The 26,195-nt window shown below is 40.8% G+C and overlaps 2 protein-coding genes across 12 annotated transcripts in view; one reads left to right on the top strand and one right to left on the bottom strand.

Annotated features, from left to right (window-relative positions):
* The window catches only part of HERC4 (HECT and RLD domain containing E3 ubiquitin protein ligase 4), a 43,597-nt gene extending 26,536 nt beyond the window's left edge, over positions 1–17,061 (bottom strand). Inside the window, exons 1-9 of one of the 11 annotated variants that reach the window (XM_044420430.1) lie at positions 16,861–17,048; positions 15,291–15,394; positions 10,365–10,592; positions 9,324–9,379; positions 5,843–6,125; positions 4,438–4,597; positions 2,347–2,423; positions 1,555–1,776; positions 972–1,063 (exon numbers count right to left, since the gene is read on the bottom strand). In XM_044420430.1, the coding sequence (XP_044276365.1) occupies positions 972–1,063; positions 1,555–1,776; positions 2,347–2,423; positions 4,438–4,597; positions 5,843–6,068 (777 nt within the window). In that variant the 5' untranslated portion in view covers positions 6,069–6,125; positions 9,324–9,379; positions 10,365–10,592; positions 15,291–15,394; positions 16,861–17,048. Of the gene's footprint in view, positions 1–971; positions 1,064–1,554; positions 1,777–2,346; positions 2,424–4,437; positions 4,598–5,842; positions 6,126–9,306; positions 9,380–10,364; positions 10,593–15,290; positions 15,395–16,722; positions 16,795–16,860 lie in introns of those variants that run through there. The other 10 variants (XM_044420433.1, XM_044420431.1, XR_006413771.1 and 7 more) reach the window with 10 other exon arrangements.
* Positions 17,062–25,172: 8,111 nt separating this feature from the next.
* The window catches only part of MYPN (myopalladin), a 96,775-nt gene continuing 95,752 nt past the window's right edge, over positions 25,173–26,195 (top strand). Inside the window, exon 1 of the mRNA XM_044420440.1 lies at positions 25,173–25,276. The gene's annotated coding sequence lies outside the window, so the exon portion shown is untranslated. The remainder of the gene's footprint in view (positions 25,277–26,195) is intronic.

Genomic DNA, 26,195 nt, shown 5'->3' on the forward strand with positions numbered 1-26,195 from the left:
AAAATAGGCAATACATTTCTCTGCTTTATTAACTGATATAGCAGTTCAGCTTTGACAAGAAAGCTTCCATTTATAGATATTGTAATGCAGACTACATCTTATGTACTGAGAAAAGCAAGCAAATGATTTTAACCCAAGACAAATGTATTTTATGTTTACAAATAAATTCAAGAATATTACATGTTTACCAAGAGCCACTTATAGAAAGCAAAATAAGTGGCATTAAATTAACAAACACAAAATAATAAACTGTGCTTTGGTCTCAGCAAAAAATGATATCCATCAGCTTCTCATATGGCTATTGGAACTATGCTGCATGCAAAGAAATCTTTCTGACATAGGCTTATAAAGTCTTTAAGTGGTATAACCACATGTTCCTTTTTTCCCCTCCTCATCAGGTGACAACCAATTTAGGATCACATTTACCCATTTTCACAGAGACAGTGTATCTACACTTATGCTACACCTGCTTCACCCACCCCCACAACTCATGTAAATGTTGTGAGCAGACCAGTTCAACACTGAGGTTCAACTTGGCCATGGGTGTCACCCAAATGGGTGTTTCTCTGTGTAGAGAGGGAAAAACAACAAATTGGTTCTCAGATGATGACTCAACTATGAAAGACAGAGACAGAAAGAAAGAGATGCTTTCATAGCCCAAGGTGGGCTCATTCATAGCCCAATGCCGGGCAACCTACCTAGAAAGAACAGATCAACTAAAGAACAATGGTGACTGGAATGCCTTAATCTCTACCTTCCCTGAAGAGCTACTCAGGCTGACAAAATAGCAGTTGTATTATGGCACAGAAGGTAGCTTGATTCCTTTCAGCAGCAACTCTAGTATTACTGCTAAAGCCTGCAGTACTAAAGCGTTCAGAGGCGGCCTGTGCAAAACTATTAAGATCTGCCACGTCCGCTACCACCCATCCTGATCCAAAGGCTGAAACAAAAAGGAGGACAGCCTATTTTACCTTTGTAAGAGTTGCAGTATGATCTTCTCCACAGGAGATGTAAACAATTTTCTGGGATCTAAGTGATTTTAGAAGATTGGGAACATATCTGTCTGAAAATAGTAATAATTCAGCAAGCATAAAATACATTTTGTAGCAAACTGCATGAAAGATTATTTTAAAATAGCTACAGATCTAGTTTTTAAATATTACTAGATTACTTTAAGTATTTTCAAATTGTTTAAAAACTATTTCAACACTTTCAGTGTTATATTGCCAGAGAAGGAAACCATAGTGTAGCACAACAATCCCACATAGTGTAGTGGGATTGCATATTGAACTATATAATACAGTTCACTTACTAAACCGAAAGTGTCATTATGTCTTACAATTAAAGCATGCACTACAGTGCATTTTCCCCCAGTGGTTCACTGGGGTTCCCACCGACCACATAAATAGTTTGAGCATCAGCAAACAAAGGAATATCATTTGGGGGATGTTGTTTTTGACTGTGTGTCTATGTGTTTTACCAAAAAAAAAAAAAAAAGCAGACCTTTTAACATAAAAAAGGAAGAGGAAAGTAATTTAAATGTCATGTACTTACCATTTTCATCATTAAGACCGAGCTGACCAAATTTGTTACGGCCCCACCCAAAGACAGCTCCAGAAAGAGTAAGGGCAAAGCTATGTGCACCACCTGCTGCAATTTGTGCAAAAGGTATCCCTAGTAATGATTTGATCTGTTGTGGGGATGTCTGCTTTTTGAATTCATATCCTAAACCTAGTTGACCATGTTTATTCTGCCCCCATGAAAAAACTTCACTTCCTGTTGAGAAAAAATAAAGATGCACATTTTAGATGAGAAACCTTTATAAGAATGTGTTTATTTTATTATTCATTAGGTTTCTATCCTGCCTTCAAAAAAAATTTGCAAAGCAGCTTATATCATTCTGTTCATGCTGCTCTCAATCTTATCCCCACAACAACAACCCTGTGAGGTAGGCTGGGCTGAGACTGGACCAAAGTAATCCAGGTGGCTTCATGGCTGAATGGGGCTAGAGTTCCAGAACCATGATTATAATCACTATATCATGTGTGTTATTCTACAACTCAGATTATTCCATTATCTTACACCAGAAAATTCAATCAGCCCAATGATGTTTTAGCAGAAAGAGGAATACATTCAAAATTAAAGCACCAAAATAGTACTGTTGCATTTTGATATAACATGGCATATTTTAAATCTAAACCCATGGATGACTGGGGCATGCTGGGAGTTATAGGCCTTTTCTTTGTCTAAACATGCATTGAGCTAGACTCTTAGTGTGCTTTTATTGACAGTGCAGCATATTGTAAAATTACAGGAAAAAACAGACAGCCAAAAAAGAATGGTTACCTTTGGAGAGTGCAAGTGAATGATAGTAGCCACAGGCAACTTGAACTATTTGAATGTCTGACAAGCTTTTAATGTTTCTATGGAACAATAAGAAGTCATTAGATTAACAGGCTTTGTACAAAATGTTAAGCAAAAATTTCTTAAGGAAAAATAGAGAAATGCACCAAAGGTACTTCAAAACAATAATGCACTTGTAATGGGAAACCATGATTTCTCACTATGTGAACAACCCCAGCTTCTGCACTTGCCCCTCTTGTCTGCTCTTTCACATCTACAAGGAAATCAGAAGCTTTCACTTCCTGTTTTAAATAAATCAGCCCCTTGACAAACAAATGTACTGAATAGTGGTTTGTATTCTAGCCATGAAAACAAACCAAGATAAAGCTGCAGTTTCAGATAATGGTTTGTTCAGTAGCCAGAATGCAAGCACGTTACAATTATTGAATGTTGTGAGACACTGTTAGTTTAAATCTGGAATTTAAATTTTCCAACCTCTTCCTCCTGCACAAGAAAGAGAAAGAAAAGGCAGCAAACAAAACCAAAATTGCCTCATCCTGTTTTCATATTGGAAAATGATTGTTCAAGAAGAGACCTGATTAACATAATTACAAAACACAGGTAGGCAACATTTGCTAGGTCAAGATTAGACCTCTGCCTAGTCTAATCATCTACTAAAAAATACTGCTGAAATCAAATAAAGTAACATGTTAACAGTCAGGAATATTATGTTCTAAACATAATATTCTAAGTTGTGTGATGAAAAACATGTTGCTCTTACAACATACTTTATTCTTCGTAGTTACATACAAACTTTGGAGTACAACTATAGAATATATCAAATTGCAAACATATCCACTTTCTCTCTTGCACCTGTTCAAATCTGCATGAATTCAAGAGATTGTTTTACTCTCACACTGGTTGAAATTTCAGTGTAAGTTATTAAGCTATAAGCATGGTCTTAGGAAGGTAAAGACACCAGGGGTGTGATCCTATGTCCAGCACATGTTGGCCAGCCACAGGAAAAGTTGGAAGTCCCCACCGTGACTCTGTAAAAGTTTTCTGACTTCACAGCAAGGACTGCTACTTCTAAGCACCCTTCCTTTTCAGCTAGCAGAGTTTTTTCCACAGCAACTATGGCTCTGAATTGCCTGGGGGAAGGAAGGTGAGGTACCATAGAATTCAGGCAGTGCCTCAGTCCTTCCTCCTTTCAAGCAGGGTCAAAACACATAGATTCCAGAATCATCCTTTGCAAATGGCCTAAGTCATTCTTTGCACATCACTGCACACTCAATGCATAACCTTCTGAATTTGGTGGAGTATGGGCTGCCACACTAGAGGGCGTCCTAAGGGTACATACACATTTTAGACAAAAAACTTTCTACAACTCCTGACATCCCCTAGGATTTGTGGAGTTTTTTTCTAACTGAACTTGCATACTATTTAAGCATTTATACCTCTAATATAATTTAAGCAGTTATACCTCTTCATATATTCACTAAGGAATCCTCACAACAACCCAATAAAGTATGCTACTATTATTACCATGTTGCAAGCAATTTAGGGGTTAAGATTGAGACAGAGGGCTCTCTAACCCATCAGAATGTATGACTTGGAACAGAGATTGCATAACTCAATTCTAAGAGCGGGTAGTTGGTCAGTGCTCATTAGGCTGTACCAGTGAGAATGACTGTTAAAGCAACAGGAGGTGAGCTGTTCCCAGAGCAACCCAGAAAACTAATAGAAACTAGCATTTCCTGCATGAGGCAGGTCAGTGGATCTCCCTTCTTTAGTTCCACTGACTTGTTCCATTCCAGATATACTAGTTTGGTTTCATTTTCGGCTGTTCTAAAAAATGCTAGTTTCCCACTGCACAAGCAGGGTTTTTTTGCTAGCACATGGGCAGTTCTGGAAATTGCCCTTTATCATTACAACAGCTCTTAAGAATAAATAAGTTTAGACTATGTTGTACAAAATTAAGGCAAGAATTCCAAATGTGCACGAATGGAACAAAACCATTTTTTCCAGACCTAAAGGGAAGTTTTCTTCTCAGAGATGAAAACTGTAAAAGCCTAATTTTATAATTTACATTACCTGGGTACTCTGGTATATTCCTCAGTTCCCGGCAAGCCAAGCTGTCCATCTACAGCAAGACCCCAAGCATAGACTTGACCCTTGTCATTTAATGCTAATGTGTGGGCTTCTCCACATGAAACTGCTACAATATTTTGAGCATCCAAGGCACCAACCTGCTCTGTAATCATCAAGGGAAAAAGAGTGGCATCATTTTACTGCTCTCATTTGAACAGTTCCAGAATATTATGCACAACAGAAGCAGCAGAACATGTGCCTACAAACCTGTCAGGTATCCTTTAGATGAGATGAGAGACACTACAAGCCCCAAAGAGGGAACCCATGTGGCTATCTATACTAATAGGCATGGAGTTTCTGCTGTTTTACCTAACTGTGGACCAAATACAAGAATGACCTTTTGTTCACAGGAGAAATACTAGCTTTTAATTTTTTGTTGCAAGCCGCCCCGAGGCTTCGGTGAATGGGGCGGCATAAAAATGTTTTAATTAATAAATAAATAAATAAATAAATAAATAAATAAATAAATAAATAAATAAATAATGGTTTTAATCAGAAAAAATGGCACACGTTATTTTCTTTCTCTGTGCCACAATTTAATGATCTGGAAAACCCCACAACTGTTATTAAAGTAAAATGAATGGGAGATTCCAGATATGTATCTCCCGAATCATGTCTAGTTGTGCCCTAAAGCAAGTCACATTCGGTTGGTTAACAAAGCAATCCAAGAATTTCTAGAGGACACTCCTTTGTCTTTATGTAAACCATCCTGAGATCCTATATGGACTAAGGACAGTATATAAATAGTTGAAATCACGGGTCCTCAAACTACGGCCCGCAGGCCGCGTCTGGCCTGCCATGCCCATGTATCCGGCCCGCCTTTTGATTATGGGAACCCAGGGGCGGCCAGGCCGGGGCTGCACAGCCATTCCTGCACCTGCCACCGCCACCTCACCATGCCCACTGCCTCACATCGCCATGCCCGTCACCTCGCCTGCCACCTCGCCGGCTAGACAGGCACATGGTAGGCATGTCATGAGTGGGAGGCCCCTTCAGACACGAGAGGCCCCTTCTGACTCGGTCTGTTTCTATGTCGAGAATTCAGTTCATCATCTCCTGCTTCAAGCTGCATGTCAATAAGATTTCCAGGATATAAAGTACCACAACAGAAGTTGTACGCAAGATAAGCCATAGAGTCCTTGACAGGATTCTACAAATACGCTATTTTCTAAAACTCGAAGCTTCAAATATAATTTGAAAAATGAAATTTCAGAAAACTCTTTAAAAAGCATGTTCTTTTATCTACTCAGATACATCAAATTAACTATATGCATGCAAGCATGAGAAACTGGAACTCACACACAGAAGCAGAACGATAATTTCTACTATACAGTGCTTTTAAACTTACCTGGTCTTTTCCTGGATTTTTCATGTCCTAATTGTCCCAAATCATTGCATCCACATGTATATACAGTTCCATCATCCAAGACAAACACAGTGTGCCTTAGTCCACAGCCTACATCTCGGACCTTTTTGTTTAGGAAGAAGTTGCATCTTCTGGGTTCTAGGACTACCTCTTCATCAATGCCTCCCAATCCAAGCTGTCCAAAAGAGGCATTTCCCCAACATAACATTATGCCAGCACTCTCAATGATCTGCCAACTTCAGTGTTCAAAGATATTCAAGTATCACTGTTATGGGGAAGAGAATTAAGTTAGAATGAGAATACAGTAGGCATAGTATTTAGAACAGGATGGACACCTTTAAGTCTTCAATTATTGCAAGTGGCCCAAATCAAAACATTCAGATCTCATCATACAATGTCTACAGTTTTAAAACTGCAAAAATTTCTAATAATTTTGATTTCAAAAAATTATTTTACTAATAGGGTTAATAATTCATGATTTCAGGGTATTAGAAGCAGTGGCTTATTTCTTGACAGCTGAGGGTACTTGCTATGTTACTCTTGAAATTTAAAGGTACCATTTGAGCATTTTATTAGCTTAATAAATGGCAGTAAATGATGGTAAGGTAGATCTTCAAAATCGAAAAATAAGTTCTGTGCAAGTAACATGCACGCTTTCTTAACTAAACAGCTATTTTCAAATACAGTAGCTGAGTCACCTTCTATATTATTTGTAAATATATGCTAACACCTTAACAAAGCAACATCAGAATATTTGGTCGTCCATCCAGTAGGACCAATTCTTATAAGGCCTCTCCCTCTTTGCAGTATTCTAAACAAGGCCACTTTGGCTACTAATAGACTGGGACCCAGGGTACTAACCAGTATCTGCTAACTAACCAGGTGTAAGGCAGTATTATGTTAATAAAAATAATTGTTATTGTCATTATTTATACTACCTTTAGAGATAAAAACCTTCACAAGTCAGTAACCAAAAGTGTACAACAATACAATAGTAACTTTAATACAATTAACTAAAATTGCAGCATTAAAATCCCATTCTATCACAATGCAATAGAAAAAATAGCAGCATGTTAAAACCATTAAAATGCAGCATATGAAATATGGTCCAGAATCAATTAAGAAGTAAATTGAATCATCCAAGCCTTTAATACGTGTTTTAAAATTGTTAAGGAGTGATGAAGACACACACATATATACATTCTTTTTTTCACCACATGTACACATGGGAGGAAGCCACCACACCTAACAAAACATGTACCTGCAAGCATAAGGACCCAGGAGTCATCCAATTTCCGACACACAGTTACATACATATAAGAAGTTAAACTTATGTAAAATAGCCCTTTATTGAAAAAAATCATTAAAATCAATGGGGCATTTTTCTGTATAAACATGAAAGGTATACATCTATTTTTGTTGGAGATACAAAGCAGCTATCTCCCTTAACAGGCCAACCTAAAATCACTATGCATGCTAGATTGAAGGATAAGATTTTCCTCTTTTGCATGTTACACTATTAGATGGTCATTTAACTCCTGGGTCCATGAACTCTTGCATCGCTTTCATTTATTGTTTGTATTACAACTGTTAAAGTGTTAAAAGTGTTAATGAGCATTCCTTAATCCATAAAGAGTTTGATGTAAATCAGTAAGAAATTTATACTGATGAAACATTTTAGGAAAAGTGACCTGAATTGCTTAAAAATGGACTAATCCTATGATCCCCGGAGAGGTGTCCCAGAGACCACAGGGTATTTCAGAGACACACTGACAAGGTCTTATGACCTCAGAAGCAGGACTCTGAGATCCGATTCCTCCCTTGCCCACTTGCAGTAGCCACAGAAGGAATGGCAGCATGCTTCTGCAACTGCAAACAAGCAACAAGCAAGCAGCTCTGGGAGGATTAAAAGGGTGGGATGGTGGGCAAAGAAAGGAGAGACTCAGTAGCCTTCCAGGTATATTGGCCTGCAATTCCCATCATCCCTTACCATTAACTATTGTAGCCAAGACTGACAAAGGTCGTAGTCCAAAAGACCTGAAGCACCACAAGTGCATCTTAATATACACTCATGGCCTATTTCAGAGACAATGTAGTAATTGAGAAATCAATGCAGCCCTAAACTCCTTTCTTGGTGCTTACTGAGGTGCCTTACTCCTCCTGCTTATTTTCATTCTGCTTTTTTAAGAACAGTTTTTCTTACTAGTGGCCGAGATCACCTTAAAGCAAAGCGAAAACCATCAGATCCTGCCATGTTTTCCCCATAGCTGCATTTAGGCCACTTGTGGGGCTCAGAGACTTTCCTAGAAAATGAAAATGGTGGGCTACTGTAAGCAAATCTTTCCTGTTCAATGCACCCAGAGACCAAGAAGATATGGAAAAAGGAAAAAAGATTCCTACTGCTTCTTTTTGTTGAGCTTCAGATTGAAGGACTATAGAATGCAGCAAGAGGCCAGGGCGAAGAGCAGGAATTGCAAACCAACTGGGGGCAGGGAAGGTAGTAGAAGAGGGGTAGAGAAAGCAGCAGTAGCTGGAGAATCCAGGTGGAAGCAACCCGGGAGCTGGAGAGAGTTGTATGTTTTTATGTTAGAATGGATGGGGGCTGCATACATGTGGAGAAAGGAAAGGGAAACAGTTAAGAGTGATTCTGCAGGAAACCTGGAAAGGGTGATTGATTGTGTGTCTGCAAGGAGAAGGGAGGGGGGAGAGAGCGAGCAAGTGCTTATGTGTGCATAAATGTACATACATAAGAATGCATACTGTAGGATGTGTGTGCATATGCAAGAGAGACAAAGAATGTCAGTGGCTACTTAGTCAAAGCAGTGGAAGTTGATGGCAGATGTGGGGAAAGGAAAAAAAATCCTTCTAACCACTTCCACAGGTTTCAGCCGGGGCTGAAAATTGTTGGTTCAAAGGAGTTTAGTATGCTGGGGTTCATTTTCCACTTCTGCCTTGTGCTCAGTCTTTTGGACAGGTTATTGCCCTTTGCAACTAGCCACGCCTTCCATGACAACCATTTTGTAGTGGTAGCCAGGGCAATTTTTCAAATTGTCAAATGTGTCCACAGGGTTTATCTATTCCTGTTCTAACTAAATACAGCACTATTTAATTACAAACTTCATTCTTCAGTAACAGAAGATACTGCCAAAACAGAAATTCAATTTTTCTAGACATTTTGGAGACTTGGGAAACAATCCCACCTCTGATTTTGACACTTTCTCACCTCCCCGCCACATCATCATCTCTGAGCCTAACCAGAAAATAATTTTCAACACAATTCTAAGTGGTTTATTTGAATATTAAATCCCACTGAGTTCAGTGAGATATAGTCCTATACATAGGATTACACTCAGACTGAATGAAAAACAGAAAATGTTTTTTAGTGATAGAATGTAGTTAATTAACTATATCCTATCACATTCAAAAGACTTGAAAGATGGTTCTACCTTGAGCTTTAACATACTTATCGTATAGTAGCCTTCATGCATTCATGTCAGTGACTGCAAAGTCAGTGTCAACCTGTTATAAGAAGAAAAACACATAAAAATCCAAGTTTTTTTTTCCCCAATACCAAACAAATAATCTACAAATTAATGTTGCTACTGGAATAGCTTTTCAAAAGAAGTCCTAACTGGATGGAAAGGCATAATACATTTAAGACTATTTAGCAAGAAATATGCTAGAAAATGTAGATATCGATCTTTTTCAGAAAAACACTGGAGGAAACTATCCTAAAGTTCTAGGAAAAGATCGTTTTGCTTTCCAGATCCAAGGTGAGAGACAGTAATCCAGTCTTGGAGATGGAAACTGTAACTCTTTCCCCTGCCCCCTTGCAGCCAATGAAGAAAGGACTGCCCTGGTGGTTCCTCTTCAAGGTCAGAAAAGCAAGCTCAGAGAGGATTTGGATGTGGGGTGGGTCAGGCAGTGAGGAGATACAATAGGTAAGAATACAATGCATTCTGCAGCCACTCCAGCTGCCTTTCTTCTTCCTTCAAAACATTCCACCTAGACAGACAGAAAAGCCCATCTACCACAAAATGCTGGAGGTGGGAGGGATGGGGAAGCAAAGATCCCATCTACCACTCTACCATTCAATAAATGTCCATAAGCCTCCAATTTCAGGAATTTACAAGCATCACCACAGGGCTGCCCTCTTAAGGAATCTAATGGCTGAATCCTATCTGCAGAGCAACAAAATGTTTACACAGTCTCCAGTCTGCTGTGCCACACAAGGTAATTCAAGATGCTTCCAAGAGCTTCATTTTCTCTGACCTGCACTTCACTTAAGTACAGCCAACTACACACTACGGTTCTCGGCAAGCTTGGTCATATACCATTTCTAAGGTTCCCCGCATCCCTTGGAGACACATTTTAATATGGTGAGTGGGTTAAGAGTGCCAGAGAAATCAAGAGTATTGCTAGCAGGAGGGTGGCCTCTCACTGTCTCCTAACAGGGTCACCCAATGCAGGAGGGTCAAACCTAAGACACCAAAGAGGCATCCACCTTCAGGAGTAATGGTGACATCAGCAGAAGAGAGTGGCTATCTCTAATGGTGGCAGGGGCAGAGAAACTCCTGAAGGGCAGCAGCAGTAGTTGAAGGTGACACTGGTGGTAGATATTTCACAGACAATGACAGTGAAGTTCAGGCAGACTCTGGTTTGCACTGTGTAGAAGGCAATGGTAAACTACTTCTGAATATTTCTTCCCTTGAAAATCCTATGATGAGATAATCTAAAATGAAATGAGATAGTGACAGATGATGAGACTCTCAGATCAGAAGGCACTCAACTAACAACTGTGAAAGAGTAAAGGACAAGTACAAATAGCTAATGACACAACTAAATGCTAGTTAAGAGTAATCTGGGTTCTGTTCCCCACCCAGCCATGGCGCTAACTGGGTGACTTTAGGCCAGTCACAGACTTTCAGCCCAACCTAATCACAGGATTGTTGTTGTTAGGATAAGACTGAGAGGAGGAGGATAATTATATAAGCCACCTTGACTTTCTAGAAAGGGGAAAAAGTGGAATATATAATAAACAGATGCCAAAAGGAAACTCTGATGCTACATAACACATACAATTAGAACATGAAATGTGAGAAGTATGAATCCTGGCAAACTGGAAACCAGTAAACCATTTAAGAAAATGAATGCTTAAATATTGCAGTATTTGAAGTTATCACACTAAAGTGGACTCAAATGGGATATTTTAATCAGATAAGCACAACATTTTTTACTCTGGAAATGACAAAGACAAAATGGAGCGGCTTAATAATGAAGTATGATGCAACACAGGCAGTAAAGGGTAATAATGTAAAGTTTAACTAAATAATATCAATCAGAATTTTCAGAAAACCTATAAATCTAACCTTCATTCAAGTCTAGGCTCCAATAATAGATGCAGAAGAAAATACTGAAAATTTTTTGTAAGAGGAAACTGGTCATTATATTCTGACCATTATAGGTGACCACAAAGGTAGAAAACAAAGCAGAATCAAATGTAGGAAAAATTGGCTTGAAGAAGAAACAAAGAAAGGGAATTATTCATAGAATTTGGTGAAGCCAACAATAATCTGTTTGTTGCAAGTACATATTTATTATTTATTTATTTAAAACATTTATATGCCACCCAATTGTGCCACAGCACCTCAGGGAGGCTCACAACCATAAGATAAAAGTACAATGAAAACACAATAAAAACTAGTGACACATTAAAATATAAAGAATGCAAGCAAAAAATACAAAACAAAAGTCTATGGCATTAATTATTTTTAAAAAAAATTAAAAGGAAGGTCTTCACCTGATGCCGAAAAGAAAAGGAAGATGCCAGAAGAATCTGGGGAGAACATTCCAAATACGGGGAGCAGCTGCGGAAAAGCCCCTCCTCCTAGCAGCCATCCCTCTCCCCTCCTCAAGGGATGGCTCACACAGGAGGGCCCCCTGCATAGAACTCAAAGGCCAAGGAGGCACACAGGGATGCAGGCGCTCCCTATATACGTCAGGTAACTGATCAGAACACTCTACACATGAACATCACCAAACGGCCAATACAGAAATCAAACAGATTATGTAATAGGAGTTAGCAGATAAAGAAGCTGTATTCTCACTGCTAAAAGAGAGCAGATTCATGAGCACTTCATAGTAGGGACCATGCAGTATTAGTAGCAAAAAATCAGAAAACTGAAAAAGATTATTAACAGAAACACAGTGCCAAAATGTTATTTAAATAGCATTTCTGGGGAATATAAAGCCAATGTAAAGAGCAGATCATGAACCAGAGACATTATTAGGGAAATATGCAGAATGACAATTCCTGCAGCAAAAAGAAAAAGCCTAGATAGATGACAGAAGAAACACAATTGCTAAGGGTGGGCCAAAAGCAAAAGGTGAAAGAAATAGGGTTGAAATCCTGAATGAACCTTTCCAGTGATTATCACACAGACACATAAAGAACTATTACAATGGCCAGTGTAAAAAGAAAGAACAGAAGAACAAAAGAGGAAAAGCGAGAAGCCTCTTCTGGATGAGCCAATAAATAAAAGCGAAATTCCAATCTATATTAGGAATGCTGAAAGACCAAGAAGGGAACATGCTTTCTGACCAGGATAAAGATGGAAGCAATATAGAGAAAAACTGTAACAGAAGAGTTGAAAGGATAACAGACTTCTTCAAAGAAGAGTAAGAACCTGTAACATTAGAAAGTGAAGTGAAAGCTGTTCTGAAAGCACACAGAAGGAATAAAGCACATGGAGTTGATAACATACCAACAGAACTATTTCAAGCTGCAGAGACTGAATCAATCGAAATCCTAACAAGAATATGCCAACAAACATAGAAAACAAAACTGAAAACATCAATATATATCCCAATTACCAAGAAAGGAGATGCTAAGAAATGCTGCAACCATAGGACCATTGCATTAATTTCCCATGTAACCAAAGTTACACTCAAAGTGTAACAAAGAACTTTACCCTATATGGAACAAAACTGTCCAATGTTCAAGCTGACTTCCAAAAAGGAAAAGGGAACAAATAAGTGTAGGCTTCTGCAGCACATTTGCAAAGCATTTCAGAAGATGATCAGTTATAGGCTACAGTAAGGCCTTTGACTGTGTGGATCACTGGGTGTGCCTCTGCCCGTGCTATGTGTAACTTCTACCTAAGCTTGTGTTAGGACAGAGTTTGGAAAAACAGAATGATTCCCTCCAGGCAAAAGCATCAGACAAGGGTGTATCAATCTGAAAGCAGAACATTAAGGAAAGCCGGAATAGGATCAGAGAAAGTAGGAGTGATATGCAGGTGATATCATATTACAGTCAAACAGCAACAATGAACTGAAAAGACTTCTGCTGAAAGTGAAAGAAAAAGGTGCAAAAGCAAGACTTCAGCTGAATATGAAGGAAACAAAAATCATGGCCACAGAAGAATTATACAACTTTAATGTCAACAGTGAACAAATTAAAGTTGTAAAGAATTTGCATACCTTGGGTCAATCAACAATTCAAAGGGAGACTTGGAAGGGTAGCAAAGAAGGAACTAATAAAATCATCAAGTATAAGGGCATTGCACTGAAGACCTTGGATGAGAAAAGCACACAATGAGAAAAGTTGACAGGAAGAACAATTCTGAAGTTGAAACATGGTGCTGGAGGACAGCTTTATGAAACTCTGCACTGACAGAAAGACAACAAGATCAAATTGAACCAGAACTTTTGTGAAAGCAAAATTGATGAAACTGAGGCTATTATACATCGGGCACATCATGAGAAAGCAAAACTCAATGGAAAAGAAAATGATGTTAGGGAATGCTGGAGGAGGACAGGAAGGACATGGGATGGATCAATTCCATAAGGGAAGTCACAGCCATGACTTTACAAGAACTGAGCAGGGCTGACAAGCACAGGTCACTTTTAAGGGCATTAATTCACAATGTCATAAGTCAGCAATGACTAGACAGGGGATATCAACAAGGTTCTACACAATGTGTAATTTAAAAAAAAAATTCTTCATCATACCCCAGCAAGAAATATAGTTTTTCAGCACAATTATTGAGAAACCATTAACTTCATTTAAGCAACACAAAATGAACTGGAGTAAAACAATAGGCTACTGTCAGTACAGTAGATTTTATCCCTATCTGGGGAGTGGAAACAAAAGATTGCTCATGTTACTGCATTACTTAAGATAGAAGACAGAAAAAACTAGCTGAATGTTCAGCTTTGGATTTTGCATTGCATTTCCAAATTGTAATAAATGTGGTAATAAGTAAAGGTATTTATTAGGGGGAAAAATCCCTTGCATCGAGAATCTTCTGTAATTAAACATGTGTGATAATGCAGTAATAGGGAAGCCTATTAACTAGATCAACGATTTCATCCACATGACAAACATGAAAAGATTGATCAGTTACTGGAGTGAATACATGTCAATCAACTTTCTCTTTGTTCATTAACCAGGGGTGGTTTTGTATTGCTGTACTACAATATAGCTATCTGTGGCTGCAATTATATGCAAGTTTACTTGGGAATAAAACTCATGGCAACTTACTTAAGAATAGGCAGGCAAAGAATAAAACTGTTAAATCTGCAGTCCTATAAACATTTATCCAGGAGCAAGCCTAATTTAAAATAATGGGACTAATGCCTGGTAGACATGCAAAAGATTGCACTGTAAAACATTGATCAGGCTTCAATACTTTAAAAAAATGAATCTCTTAATTAAAAAAGGACTGGGTAGGAATAAGTCTGGTAATAGCCCTGATCCATTTAGATCACTTGTGGTATGTTTTAGTTATACACCCAGATCTACTGTATAAACCTAGAGCTTTCCAGAACCTACAGTGTATGATTCACTGTTGTACATGCCCAGCATTGTACTTTATTCAAGATGAACACTAAAAACCCTGACCAAAAATGAAATTCCAAAGATGTCTCTATTCTACTAGTTTCCTAATGTTTATGACATGCACTCCCTTTAATACTAAATACAACAAAAGTATGTTATCTTTAGGACAGGAAGCAATACAGAGAGTAAGCCTACACACAAAGAAGCCAATTAATTTATTTAAGTTCCTTCCTAGAAAAAGGTTGGATATAATAAAATAATTAAGTACCAGAAAAAACAAGTACTTTGGAACATCTGCTAGGTGATGCCTGTAATTTTCGCCACTATTAACCCAGGATCAGGGAGCACTGGGCCAATTCTAAACTGTCCACACTGCATCACAGCATTATGAAATAGGAGCAATAGTACGGACAGTATTAACATGGTATCTGTAGAACACTCTTAGCAAAACATGACAGAATTCAATAAAACATACATCAAAGTAATCCCTGAAGTTGTTTATAATTCTTCTCTAGCAACCATGGTTACAGTAGCACTCTGAACATTACAGGATTAATTATGGAATACGCCCCTCAAAACTTAACATACCTTGTCCACCTGTTATGGGGAAGAAAGAAGAAAGGACAGACATGAAGTATTTTGATCTGATCTCTGCAGTTCTGGATTATTATATATTAATGGGAACGATTTTCCTAAAACGAGAATTAGATTAGAAGCATTAAGGTTGCAATCCCACATACACTTATTTGGAAGTGAGGGCTGTTGAATTGAGCTACATTGTTTATAACCAGCTAGGCTACAAGCTTGTAAAGACAGCTATTTACACCTTGGATGAAGGCCATGTTTAGGAGACATGTGACAGACCAAACACCTTTTGACACAGTTAACACAAGGCTAAGACCATGGCAGTTTCTGATAGCTCTCTCCCACTTGCCACCCAACTTTGATGGGACTGGTGATATATGTGATAAGTAAACATGATGGAAATAAGCTGCAAAAGTTACAAACTTGCACACATTTTTTAAAAGAAGTTTCACTGAACACAACCTACTTCTGAGTAAAAAAAGAGGGCAGTGTGACTTGCAAAAGGATATCCCTTCCCATCTTGACAGAACATATATTTGTACTTCACTTTTTTAAAAGCAAGAACTGCTCTTTTACTTGAACAAGCTTAAGATAAAGTATGTCTGCAGCATTGTACTCAATTACTCACTAAGAAGTAAATCTACTTCTGCCTTTGAGCATCTCAGCCAATGAGTATAAATGAGATTAGATAAAGGTCATCCAGACATAAAGACAGCTGTGCTGGATCCGACCCGATGGGAATGCCCACCAGCAGGGCTTGAGGCCAGCAATTCCCTCCCATTATGTTCCCCAGCAAACTGGTACTGAGAGACAGGCCACCTCCACATTCTGGAAGCGTGCTAAAAGCCATGGATAGCCCTATGCTCCATGAAACCATCAGGTGACTCAACCCTCTCGTTTCATCGGCATCCTCCTGTGGCAGCAAATTCCACAAGGCATGCGTTCATAAAAATGTTTAACCCACTCAAGTACTAAGTAACTTTAAACGTGTTTCAGCACTTCTGTTTAGGCGACATATCAGGAGCTTTCCTTTCTCTCCCGCAGACACACCCCTTTGACCCCTTGCTGACGTTTGTGCCTCTAGGCCTGTGGCCCTGGGACTGTTTGTTTAAGGGGCTCTTTCCCAATTAAAACTCGGGGGCATCCCCCCCCCCACACACACACACACACTCACACACACACAGAGCGAGCGAGCGAGCGAGCGCGCTGTTCTCACCCTCAAGAAAGGAGCGGGGCTCCTGCAAGCTGTCAAAGTCCCAGCCTGGACTCTGCCCTACCCACCGCCGCCAAAGGCTGCTCGGTCTGTAAACACCTCCCGCGCACCCGCCACGCCACATGCGGCTGAGAGACCGCGAGCAGCGGGCACGGACTGGCGCGGGGCGCCTCCGAGGCTCGAGGAGGGTGAAGGGGGTCGCCGAAGAACCCGGCCACTCACCTAGCTGCCTGCCCGGCCGCCCGCCGTGGGCCCCAGGTCCTTTCCTCCCGCCAGAGGCGGGCTCCACAAACGGCCTCCCTGCCTCTCCGTCAGGCCTAGACTCCACCCCGCGCCCGTAATCTCCCGCCGGCCACCTACCCCCATTCAGAGCCCGGCTCCTTCCCGCCGCCAACGCCGCCGCCCCTTCTCCACAGCGGGTCCCCTCGGGACGCGGCGAGGCCTCCCCGGCGACCGCGCCTCACGGCAGCTCCTGAACCGCGGCGGCCGTCTCTAGCGGAGCTGCCAGGAAGCCTCTTCTGTGGCAGCCGGGCCTGAAGTGCGGCAGCCCCGGGCGGGCGAGCAATCCGGCGGGCGTGCACAGCGCACAGGCCCGGAAGCGCCGGCTGGGCTCTGGCAGTGCGCAAGCGCCTCACCCACTTGCGTAGGGAAGCGAGGCCGGCGGGAAGCGCTGCCTCGCCCGGCGCGGCTCTTCCCCGGCTCTTCCCCGCCCCGCCGCCGAGGAGGGTCGGGAGAGTTAGTTTCTCTCGGGTTATTGCACAGCCGGGGCAGGCGGACATTTGTGTAGGTGCGCACAAACACACACAGCAGCTCTCCCGGAGTCGGGGGAAAAACGGTTACGGCGGCCGCCTTCGATCGCCCGCTTTCCACACGTCTAGTGGACGCTCCGTATTAATAACTTCAGTCCAGTTAACAGCTGCTGCTAGTCGGGAATCCCAGCTTTATTTCTGAATAAACATGTTTAGGATCAGTCTGCACGACTTAGGCTGTAAGATCCGCAGGGCAGAGACTGTCCTTTCTGTTTGTGTCTATTTTCTCTATGGCTGCAACCCTGCATACTTGGAAACAAGCCCCACTATGAATAATAACTTATATTCGAGCATGAATGTGTAGAATTGAACTGTAAAGTACCAAACACACTGATGGTGCTACATAACAGGCTGTTGTTCAATTAATGAAGTTTTAGATTTGCATATGAATATAAACTATTTCAGAAGGAATCGATGTATTTTCTTCATTTGGTTCTTTGTTTTAACACAGCATGTGTCATACCACTATAGGCAACATCTCTGGTATGAGAGGAAGAAATGACTGCTCTTAAATGTCCACTGCCTACACATCAACTTGCAAGCTGTCCTGAGACAATTATAAAGGACGGCATATACATGTTTTAAATAAATATTTTTAAAGACAACAGAAAATCATTGGTGCCTGATCAATAGGAGATACATTTTGAAATCGAACAGGTTTGTATCAATGGGTTAAATTAACCAATTGGCCAATTTGTTACATTTTATCAGCAAATTAATATACTCTGGATTACTGAAAAATCAAATGAGCAAGAACAGGTAAAGAGAAATCAGGACCAATCATAAATTGTACACTACCATTGATATGCCTGTCTTTTTATACACAGGCTCACAAATTTATTTATTAAACGATTCCTTAGCTTTTAGAAAGCAGAACCTAAGAGTCCTCATAAGACAGTGCACAGATTTGAAATAATAATCACTACATTAAATCCTTTACCATTGAACATGCATGCCTGTCTTAAAATGAACAGTACAGATCAATCATAAAGAGAACAATTCAAAAATAAAATTAAAATGAAGTATTTAAGTGTGCAGTCCAGTGAGAACACCTATGCCCTTCTGAACCCAAAAGATAATGGGCATCCTATGCATGGTGGGTTGCTTCTGCATAAGTGTTTCTGCATACTTTGGTTGCGTAAGTACAGACCTTGTAGAAAAGGGCATGAAGCACCATCTGCTTATTTTGAATGCTGGCAGATCCTGCCTCCTCTCCTGCCCTCCCTTGCCCCAAAAGACCGTCTCCAATATTGCTCTTGTGATTTCTGAGTGCCTCTTTCCACGCTGGTTGTGATACTGGACAAGAGTACTTCTGTGGTCAGAGCTGGGACTCCAAAAATTCCCATGGCCATCTAGACTATCTAGCAAACATAGGAGTATGCTGCAAAGGTTTTTATTAATGATGGCACCACATAACATTTAGGGATAATTAATTCCATTATATGTGATGCCACCACTGGCAAGTCACTGCTTCGCTTACCTGTCTGTCAACTATGTTTTAATGGCAGATCAGACAGGAGACCTGGTGCTAAAAAGATAAATTTGTGCAGGGGAGGCCTTGCTGGAAAGATCATGTCATAATTTGGGGGCTATCACAGACACAGTTTCCTTCTTCCTTGTGTAAGGTCTGGGGTGTGACAGTTGGCAGCTGTGCTCAGAAAACCAGGATCAGAGCAAAGGTGCAAGATGGGGGGCCTTCAGCAGGTTCAGAGGCAAGAGGCACATTTCATTAGCAGGGCAGAGTCAAAAGCCTGCAAAATGATAGACTCAAGCAAACACAGTCCAAGATTTCACAATCCAAAAGCACAGGCTAAGACCACAGTTCGAAGGCCAAGTTCCAGAAAGATAATCACATTCTAGAGCTAGTGAAGTCAGGGAGGATGGGTACAGATACCTGGGAACCAGAGTCAGGCTGGAGACAAAGATGGAAGCAGGAAGAGGCTGGCAGCCAGAGCGTGAGGAAATCACAAGGGCAGCCCATGTTGCTGTGGCAAAGAGCAGCAGTGCAGGGAGGCCTCTTCTGCTGGTCTCCAGGCCTCCAGCTACATTGCATCAAACACAGAGCAGAAGACTATGTGTGGTACTGTGCCATGGAAAGATCTGAGCGCACGAATAAGAAGCGTGTGATAGATGCAAGATTCAGGGTAGCCTAAGGCTTTTGGCTGCCTGATATGAAAAGAAGATGGCACCCTTGCCTGTTCCATGTACAAAAGCTGACTGGGCTGGCAGATGAATCATAAAAGGTAAAGGTTTCCCCATGACATTAAAGGCCAGTCATGTCTGATTCTTGGGGGCGGTGCTCATCTCTGTTTCCTAGCCGAGAGAGCCAGCGTTTGTCTGCGGACAGTTTTCCATGGTCATGTGGCCAGCATGACTAAATACCGAGGTGCACGGAACGCTGTTGCCTTCCCATCATAGTGGTACCTTTTTATCTACTTGCACTTGTACGCTTTTGAACTGCAACTGTTCTTATTTACTAACTTCATTATATTTTTCAAGATGCTTACCCTTGCATTGCAGAGTGATCCTATGGTCACTGGGAGAGGATATGGTGGATTCCCAGTCCTGTAATTATAGATGTTGTTGCGGGAAGGAATCTGAGTTTGGGCCATTCCCTTTCCTCAACTCCATTCGCCTTGTAGCTGCCCTGGAATACACCACAGCAGCTGCTTTTCCATGGTTACAGCAGTTATCTTAGAAGAACTTGAGAAGAACAAAATGGAGGTGGATGTTTAGTGGGGAGTGGAGATAAGAAGCATGGATCCACTGAAACCTACAGCCTCTCTGTTGCCATCACTAACTTCTGCCAGTGAGTAAGACAGAAATGGATGCAGTTACTTGTCTGGCAGGAATTGTTTTATTTTAGAGGAATGGAAGGTAAGACCTCATAGCCCACCATCCATCTCAAACAATCTGTTAATATACAATGCCATTCTATGCATATCTATTCAGAAGCCCTGTTGAGTTAAGTGGTGCTTACTTCCAAATAAACATGTATTGGATTGCAGCCCAAATCTCTAGTATTTCATTATGTTTAAGGAATAGAGTGCAATGCTACATTCTAAAGACAGGCATTGTTTGGCCCTTGTTTCTGAATCACTGCTATCTTGCTTGTATAATTGCTTCTGAAGTAGGCTTTGACACTTCATATTTCACAGATGGGGCTTAACACAACCTTCCAAGCATAGGTTGACACCGTTATCCCCCATTTTATCTATACTGAATGAAAAATGCACATTTAAAGCTAGGATGTTTGTTAGGGATCATTCAATCAAACTGATAGGCATATTAAATTTATACATTTTACTCTGATACATTTTTAAGTAAACAGGGGTATCTGTATTAAGATTCACTTGTTTGGTGAGGGTGTCATTTTTTAAATAGAGGCTTGGGTTACCAAAAGGATGCCTCACAGCGGCATAAGCAAGGCACACAACTCACCTGGTCACAGTCTTACACATTATGATGAGTTGTACTGTATTTCTTTTTGAATCAGAAAAATCCTTTATAAATAGAAATGGGCATGTCCACGTTTCATGCAGATCTGAATGTTCTATCTTGTTTTTTGAGGGGTCAGGCATGATGTGTTTCCATTTTGGTTCCTTTTCTTAAAAGTCAAGTCATGTTTTATTATATTTAGCCATAGGCTATTACACAATTTACAAAAGACATAGTGAAAAATTAGGAAAATTAATTAAGAGCAGATATTTAAAAATATATTATAAAAGTAGAATAAAACTAGTTTAATTGCTATCATTTAGCGGTCCCCTTCAGTGCACCTTCAATCTAGCTGCCAAAGCAAACAGAGACACTCTTTAGAATATGTAAGCATCATTGTCTGATAACATACAAAGAGTCTTCTCAGATTCTGAGTTTGCATCAGTGGCAGATAAAATTCCAGCTGAAAAATGATCTCTTGAAGCTCTATAAAGCAGACAGGATATCACAAAATGAGGAAGATTCTCTATTACAGGAGAATCACAAATACATAGAGAATGTTCTATTGAACTGTGAAAATAATGACTCACCAAAAGGGCTGTTTTCATGGTTTGAAAACACAAAGCAGTGAAGGACCCTCTGAGCGTATAATTGGGGATATTGGCTATATAGTTAGAGCTAGAGCAGTGATGACAAACCTTTTAAAGACTGAGTGCCCAAACTGCAACCCAAAACTCATTTATCGCAAAGTGCCAAGACTGCAATAAAACCTGAACACTGAGGTTTTTGTTTAGAAAAAACAACTAAATATGATGCTGCCAATTCAAATATGCCTGGGGGACAGCTCAACATTAAAATAATCTCAGTCTCTTAATCTCTTTGCTAAATCTTGGATATTAAATTTCAGTTTTTCATAAGATTCAAAGCTAAAATCTTGTGTTAATAAAAACGAATGTATTAAAACTCACAGCCAGTTCAAGCAAATATATCCTTGAGCCGTGCGAAAGCTCAGACGAGTCGCAGCTAATGAGTCGCAGCTCGTGACCTCATTGCCTGGCACCACTACTCCTTTCCGAGCATCCGCATGGCTCCTATGTGCGTTGTTATCCGATGCTCGGCTGCTGGGGCGATGCTGGGGCGACTTGGCTCGCATGCCGACAGAGAGGGCTCTGCATGCCCGCTGCAGCACATGTGCCATAGGTTTGCCACCACTGATCTAGAGTGATCAAATTTGATTTATTTGTAGCAAGGAGCTGCTTTAAATTTTAAAATTAAAGATGGATTTAGCTATGTTTTCTTATAAGTGACCACCCTCTTCTGACGTAAAATATAACCAGTGGGTGTATATCTCAATGAAAAGGGCTTCAGGAAAGTTCCCTGAGTTGTTACAGCCCTTTCAAATCGCAGTGTCTTTGCTGACAGGCAGAGGGAACCACACTCTTAAAACTTGTGCCATGAAACCAATATCATACTAACAGATCAGGGGGAGGCCAAGTAGCAGGCAATGTGAATGTTAAAATATATTAAAACATAAATATATGTGAATGATAAAATATTAAGTTTTTGCTAATTTAAAGTGTTTCCGCAGAAATATTTGTAATTTGTCAAATAATCATTTGGCATTCCAAATTATCAAGAGCTGAAGAACAGAAATAGTCTAATCTTAGGTATCTGGACTGGAGATTGTGTCACTGAATGCACTGCAACGTGAGAGCTGGTTCACATATACAACCAGAACAATTTTAGCCTTCATGGTTGAAGAGAAAATCCTAGTGAGGCAGAGGAAGATATTATATTACCTAAAATGACTACGTTTTGCACACCTATTGAAAAGGCAATCTGTGTCTACAAGTTTATAATTTAAAAGACTCAACTGAAAAAGCAATGGAGCAAGAACAGGCAAACAAGAGAAATCAGGACCAGGCATAGCACAGTGTTAAGCACATCATTACCCTTTATGCTCTCAAGTGCTCAAGCTGAATGTGTAAGTAGGTTCCAGCCTGTATGAGGACCAGCTTGAATGGAAACCATTCAGGGTAAGGGGGAAGAACCTGGCAGCTGATCTCTCAAATGAGGATGGCCATCACTCCCTCTAACATGTGTTAATACATTAAATGTGTTGAGAAGGCTGCTTCCTCATGGACCATGTTTTCATTTCAGAACTAGGTGGAAGGGAGCAGACAGAAAAAGTACTGTCTATATTTCCCATTTTGGGAGATTCAAATGTGAGAATGGTCAGCAGCACTTTCAAGATCTTCTCCATAGTTTCCATATCTGCCTGAGCAAACATTTACCTGCTTCCATTCAGCCTTTCCAGCACTCACTCTTTCATTCGCCCAATGTAGAAATCAAATTCTCTCCATTTGTCTGATCAGTCGCTAATGGGAGGAACCACAGTCCCCTAGAGTGGATGAGAGGCAACATGACTGTGCCTTTGATCATCAGCTGTTCTGCACTGCACTGGATAATTGGTATGGGACCAGAGTATGAGCTAAGGATAAGGCCCAACGGAAGAGCAGTTCTGAGGACTTTTGGCATGTGCACTTTAAAAATTGCGTGCTCCTTTCAGGGCTAAACCAGTATGGGGTCTTGTTTAATATTTGTTAAACAAAGAAAATATGTTGTGATATTTATTATATTTGTCATATCTATGATATTGTTACGTGTATACTGTTTTAACTGTTTTATTATTTGTTTTATCGTTATCATTGTGAATCACTTAGACTCTGATAGGACTATTGAAGTGGTTTGCAAGATCAATAAATAATAGACCCACTTATTATTCATATACTACATTGATATTTCTGTCTTTTAATAGAACACATTTATCTATTAAAAGATTTTTTAGTCTTTAGAAAGATGAATATAAAAGGCCTCATGAGACAGTGTACAATTCTGAAATAAAAATTAACACTGTATTAAATCCTTTACTATTAAACGTGCATACCCTTCTTAAAGTGAACGGTACAAACCAATAATAGAGCAATTCATAAAATATAGGCTGAAATGTATAAGTCTTTAAGTGTGCTGTGGGTGACAGGCAACTATGGTTGGAACACCAGGATCAGAGCACAGATGCAGGTTGGAGTCTTGCAGCAGGTTCAGAAGCATGTTTCTATAGTAGTCTAGAGTCAAAATTCAGTGAGATGATAGACTCAAACAAGCACGGTCCAAGATTTCACAGTTCAAAAGCACAATCCTGGACCACAGTTCAAAGGCCAAGTTCCAGAAAGACAATCACGTTCCAGAGCTAGGTATGGTCAGGGAAGACAGGTGCAGATACCTGGGAACAAGAGTCAGGCTGGAGACAAGGATGGAAGCAGGAAGAGGCTGGCAGCCAGAGCATGAGGAAATCGCTAGGACAACCCATGTTGCTGTGGCAAAGAGCAGCAGTGCAGGGAGGCCTCTTATGCTGGTCTCCATGCAGGTCTCCTCTTATGCTACACTGCATCATTTCTCCTTGGTGTTCTCTGCAAGCACCTGCCAAAGGGTTCCAGGTTCTGCAGGCTCTGACCATGACACCAGGCCCCGTTTGGAGACAGAATTCAGAGGAAGGCGCAGCTGTGGAGCATTTTCTGGGCACATGATGGTTAGAATTTTCTCTACTTATGCTTAGGTTCTGCTTGTGACAAGGACGAAGACCAAAGAAAAGACTTCACAGAAAAGGTGGCCTTTGAGAAACGGTTAGAAGAAAGAAAAGCATGGACATGCAGACATAAGAATGCTCAGGGCAGCATCGTTGAAGGGAGCACAAGATTGTTAATCAGAGGAAGGTGCTGAGATCAGGCCAAGTGTGTATCAGACACAAGGTTGCATCAAACACAGATCTGAGCACTATGTGTTATACTGTGCCATGGAAAGATCTGAGGAAAGGAATACAAAGCTTGTGATAGATGCGAGATTCAGGGTGGCCTAAGGCTTTTGGCTGCCTGATGTGAAAAGAAGATGGCACCCCTGCCTGTTCCATGTACAAAAGCCATCTGGGGTGGCAGATGAATCCTATTTCAGTGCTGTGGGGGCAACTGCATTCTCCACTAGCTTAGCAAATGCCGGGGTAATCCATGCACCTCTCCCCTCCAACACCTTGCCACAGGCGTCCAGCATGTACCACCCGAGACAGCTATACCACTCTGCCTAATAGTAGGACCAGTCCCAATGGGACTGCATGTGGAATCATGGTTGGAAGAGGAAAAGGGGCATTGGTTGTTTCCTGCCTAGGATGAAAAAAGCAACATTAGGGTAAATCCCAGCAAAGTATCAAGGATTGCCCCGGTACTAATCAAAATGTGAGCACAATTTTTCTCCTCCACTCAGAAAAACAACAGCTCAAAGCAGTGCCATATGCTGCTTATTTTGAAATGACACCATGTCTTTCCATGGCACTATGATGAAGTACCCTAAAATTAGCCTTCTTACTACTTTGACAAGACTGCATGCAGGGAAGCAGGCAGCCGGCAGTGAGGAGAGGAAAGAGGCACCGGAGAGGAAGGACCCGGGAACTACACGCAGGCAGGTCACGGCACTTTACGGTGAGCTGCACTGGGTTCTCTTCCAATTTCCATGATTGTTTAAACATAAATCCATTAATCCCGAGTGTTACAGGATGGAGCTAGTGAAAGCCCTGACAGCAAAAAGAAAGGAAGTCCTTTTGCTGCCTGAGAATTTGTGGGGTGGGGAATGAGAAGAAGGCAGTACAGTTTAATGGGAGGTGGTATGTCTATTCCTTGTTGGCTGAGAATGAGCAGGCATGGGTCCAGGGGTGCAAATCTTCCTAGCGTTGTGGCCAGTCTGAAAAGAAACTGACTTGTTGGTGAGGAGGGAGAAACCTCTAAAAAGGAGGGCAGCCTGTTCTAAACTGCTTGTAGTCAGTCATGAATCAATGTAGTCAGTCATGATTAAGGGAACAATCCAAAGCATGTTTAGACAGGAAAACAGTCTTAGAACTCACAGCACTGCTTAGCCAGCACAGGAGGCTGGGGAATGCTGGGAGTTTGGGATTTTTTCCCCCATCTAACCATGTACGGAGTAGTGCCCTAAGGGGTGGAGGTAAGTGTTGAAGACGCATTTTTATATTTAAGCCTGCTTTGGTTTTAGCGCATGACTGAAAAGGAGGAGAGTGTGAAGTGGCTTTCTTTCCTTACAATGGCTGTATTTACATGTCACAATGAGCCACAGTGTGTAGGTTGTTTGCTGAACAACCTACAGTACACCTGACCACAGGCTTACCATAATTTGTTCATCTTCTCTTCTTGCAGTCCTCCAGCACATATCCCAGTGTTCTCCATTGCACAGCCTGTCTCGTTTCCCCTTTCCTGCTCAATCATTACCCCTTTTTGTTCATTCTTGCAATATGTGTATGGGGTGTAGTGTCCTAAAGACTGCACAACTGTTAAGAATGTTTGCATATTATTGTTATTGTCAGACTTTTTCAAGTGCATCTTTCTGATT

Source organism: Varanus komodoensis, unplaced genomic scaffold, assembly GCF_004798865.1.
Source record: "Varanus komodoensis strain SLA01 unplaced genomic scaffold, ASM479886v1 scaffold11, whole genome shotgun sequence".
Classification (NCBI taxonomy): domain Eukaryota; kingdom Metazoa; phylum Chordata; class Lepidosauria; order Squamata; family Varanidae; genus Varanus; species Varanus komodoensis.